Raw genomic sequence first — 3982 nt, 5'->3', positions numbered from 1 at the left:
TTCCCTCATTCATTCATGCTATGTTGTAATAGATAATTCAGATATTTACCGTAGGTTATATCATACACGAATATACGAAAGTGAAATTATCTAAGTTTGCCTTCCTAACAAGACCAAGCTCCTAAAAGTTAAGGTAATAGTATATTTCTCTTTCTGTCCCTTACTCCTAGCCCAGTGTCTGCCCTACAGTAAGTACCCAATAATGTTTGTTGAACTATTCTGGGTTACATAGCACTGGAGTGGGTAGATTCTTGAGGTAAGATATGACTGTAATTTGTATTTCATTATCCAGCATCCTATCATTGAACTATGCACTGGCATTAGCCAAGAAGTAGATGGGGATCCTCTTCTACTTTAATTGTTCATAATACCCTTTTGGCTCACAGGTCACCTTAAACACATGATCAGTGTAGAGAATGCTTTACCAAGTACAGTTATCTATGCACATACACACCAGATTTTGTGTGAAATTCCAGGAAGTTCATAGAACTCTTTATCTCCATCCACTTCCCAGTTTTTATACAGGCTGTCCATTCTGAGTTGTTCAGTAGGGTTACACCACCATCCAATAGGACCAAGTGAACCAGGCTGGAATAAGAGAAGGAATAGAAGAGACCTGAAAGAAGGCTTAGAGTAGATCCAGAGGGTCCTTGTTCAACTTTTGGTGGAGATAGTTACAATATGGTAAAAGAAGAACTGAAAGGTTGCTTACTTGATTGTCTCCATCAGTGTTCGTCAGAGGCCTGGCTGCTCCAGATTATCATGAGACGTTCAGAGACCCTGCACAGGTATCCACCACTGACCAGACTTAATGGTGCTGATTTGGGCGGAGAATTAATAGGGGCAAAAGCCCTAAGCCTTTAAGGAAAAAACAGTGTTTCGAAGAGGAGTATTTAAGAGCTGTTACATGACAACCCTGTGGTGCAGATTAATCAGTGCCATCATCTTTTGTGCAGTTATTAGATGGACCCAAGTTGGGAGAAAAAAATGACTAGAGAGAGACTCTAAACAACTCTATTCATATGACCGTTTAAGGGATGAGTACTAGAAACAGAAAATGTGTTTCATTTGTGCAGATTTCTGAGGACAGAAGGTCATCCTCTACCCCTGCTTTTGGAGCCATTCCTTTCTGCTTTCCTATTCCACTGATTAAATCCCCATCAAGTATCCCTCTCTTAGTGAATCTTTCCCCTCAGCATATAAATATACTCAGATACCCCACTAACAAACATGCCAGAAGAAAGAAAAAAACAAAAACAATTAAAATAACAACAGCAAAATAATATAAACTCCAAAACAGACTATCTTGACTATGACCTTCCTTTCACCTACCTTTTAATTCCCAAAATTCTGTAAATAATAACATGAAGTGTAAACTCCCACACCTTAACCTTCTCACTCCCCATTCACCCCCAGATCTACTGCAATTTATCTTGCTTTCATATGAATTTCACTGAAACTGCTCATGTGAAAGTCACTGATGAACTTTCAGCTGACCTATTTTATCCCTGTTTAAGATATTTTTCAGTTGGGTGTCTATGATGCCACTCTATAAAAACTGAGCTCTCTTTAGCTTTAAATTTCAGAAAACTCAAGTACAAATGAAGTAATCTATAAGAAAATTTTATTATTTCACAGAACTTAGTCACACCCCTTAAGAGGTCCCAATATATGGAATCTGCATAGTTGATTAATCATTGGTTCATAGATCACCAAGGGCACTCTTTTCTATTTTCAACTTTACCATGTTCAGACTTTATGCTAATCAAGGGTGTGTGTGTGTGTGTGTGTGTGTGTGTGTGTGTGTTTGGCAAGAGCAAAATCATATGCCAATGTCCATCCAAAGTAGGGAGGGTTTCTCCCCATGCATCTTTCTTTTAGTGGTTCCACCTATAAATGACTCAAAACCATGGGAGGAAGGACCCTCACTTTCCCATGGGTTCCTAAACATAAGATCCTCCTTGGCCTTAGGCCCCACGCCCACCTACAAATGAATCCATCTCATAGGGAAAGAGACCACCGTGATAGGCTTGACTAATCAGCATTTTCCAGACTCGTGTAGAAAAGGGATGGACAGAGCTGTGCCACCAAGGAGGGAGGGGGCTACTCTGTTGGGTGGACAACCAATAATGACCGCTGTGTACTTTTAACCGGATTTTCTGTTTCTAGTACTCATCCCTTAAATGGTCACATGAATAGAGTTGTTTAGGGTCTCTCTCCAGTCATTTTCTTCTCCCATCTAGCAACTGCACGCTCTTGACTTTGAAATCTATTTTTCTAAGAGATAATTTACCTGTTTGAACTGATATCTGCTTCAACAGACAAGACAGCAAATCTAATCACTCCCCTGTAAACACACACACACACCCTCACATATTCACAGGCGTACACACTCACACAGACACACACACATACAATGACACATGCACAGACATATGGATTCGTTCCAAAGCTTTACTTCGTCTATTTCCGGTTTTTAGCGTCTGTTGAATTGCTATCCACAGAGGTGCCGTCTTCATGCCGTCACACACAGATACTGCACGAGGTCCATGTTTAGCCCAGGCGCATTTCTTCTGAGGCTCATTTATACGTCTTCATGTGCCACAGCCCGTCATTTAAATAATGGACATTTTCGATCCCGATTCCTTTGTTGACTTTCTCGATTTCCTCTGCAGACATCTTCATGACTCCCACACAAAGGGCGTGCTGTTTTCCTTCTGCCATGATTGCAACCACCGTGTCCACCGCGGCGGGGTAGAGCTTAGCTCCGGGAGAGGTCAGGCCCGGACACATGATATTGGCTCCACTGAGCACAAACTTGATGGCTCCTTTATCAACCTGCTGGCGGGGCAGGATGAAAGGGTATTTGTGAAGCAGCCTTAGCGTTGGATAAAAAGGCCCTTCTCTTTGTCTAAAAAATAGTAACTCCCCGTTTACAGTGAGGATTTCTATGTGTTCGTGGCATCGCACTATTTTGACCGGATCCTTCTTAGGCATGATTTGATTCAGCCACGGATCGATACCAGGGAATTGCTCTATCAACTGGTTCTTAATACCTTTAATAACGGAAGTTTTCAACTGGATGCAGTTGGACACATTTTCTTTTTCATCAAATTTCTTGAACATGATCCAAGGTGAAGAGGGCGACGACAAGGAAGCGCCCGGAATCGAAGAGAAAACTGAATTACAGAGACCCCGGCGGAGGCGCTTACCGGAGAACTGCCGGCGTGGACGGTCGGTACGGCTGTTGTTAACCGGAAGAGGGAGGCGCTTTACGGCTTTCCGGGAAATCTACTTCCGCTCCTTGGAATGTGGCGTCGCACTTTCCGGCAGTATTTGGTCTTCCGGTTACTCTTCGGGGAGGGAATGTAAAAGGGCGGGACTTGAAAAGGAAGGGTGGTAGAGCAATCATTTTTGTTGCAGGAAGAGAAGAACGGAGGGAGCCTGTCTTCTATTTTTTTTTAATTGGGAAATGGCTCACCATCTGTCCAATTACCCACGCCAGAAACCGGGGGACGAATGCTGAACGATAAGACCTCCTGTTCCGCACGGTCACGGCAAGGAGTCGAGTCCTGTGCGTTATTCCTCCTCCACAATCTCTCATGCTCTCACAATCTCTCGCTGGTTTAGCGCAGCTCCGAATACTTGCAAACAGTCGCTGCCTGTCACCTTCCCAGTTCTCTCCACTTGCACCCGGAGAGGAGAGGCTTTGCGGCCAGGCGGAATGCGAATGTTGTACGATTTCAATCCTTTTAAACACACCCAAACTCGTTTTATGGGCCGGCATACGGTCTCTTTTGGTGAATGTAACGGTGCTTCTGAAAATAATGGGCTCTCTGCTTTGTTTGGGTGCAGCGCTTCTCTATTCATACTGATTTTCTGTGTGCTCATTCTGTCCGTTACTGAGCAGCATATTGAAATCTCCATGGTTGTGGAGCTCTTTCCCTTTTCAGTTCTATCAGCTTTGGATTTATAGATTTTG

General features: G+C 43.3%; 1 protein-coding gene across 1 annotated transcript; it reads right to left on the bottom strand.

Annotated features, from left to right (window-relative positions):
• Window positions 1–2438: 2438 nt before the first annotated feature.
• On the bottom strand, window positions 2439–3243 carry LOC114903515 (malignant T-cell-amplified sequence 1-like). The gene has a single exon (XM_029236374.1). It carries the CDS (start codon window positions 3124–3126, stop codon window positions 2581–2583), a length of 546 nt encoding a protein of 181 aa, XP_029092207.1. The 5' UTR covers window positions 3127–3243; the 3' UTR covers window positions 2439–2580.
• Window positions 3244–3982: the final 739 nt, after the last annotated feature.

This window comes from Monodon monoceros, unplaced genomic scaffold (genome assembly GCF_005190385.1).
Source record: "Monodon monoceros isolate NGI ecotype Baffin Bay Population unplaced genomic scaffold, NGI_Narwhal_1 Super_Scaffold_21, whole genome shotgun sequence".
In the NCBI taxonomy this organism is placed as follows: domain Eukaryota; kingdom Metazoa; phylum Chordata; class Mammalia; order Artiodactyla; family Monodontidae; genus Monodon; species Monodon monoceros.
The sequence above is the reverse complement of the archived record's forward strand: the minus strand, read 5'-3'. Positions and strand labels throughout refer to the sequence as shown.

Bases quoted from the DNA above. Each gene is read 5' to 3' on its own strand.
- LOC114903515 (XM_029236374.1), bottom strand. From the start codon at position 3,126: ATGTTCAAGAAATTTGATGAAAAAGAAAATGTGTCCAACTGCATCCAG.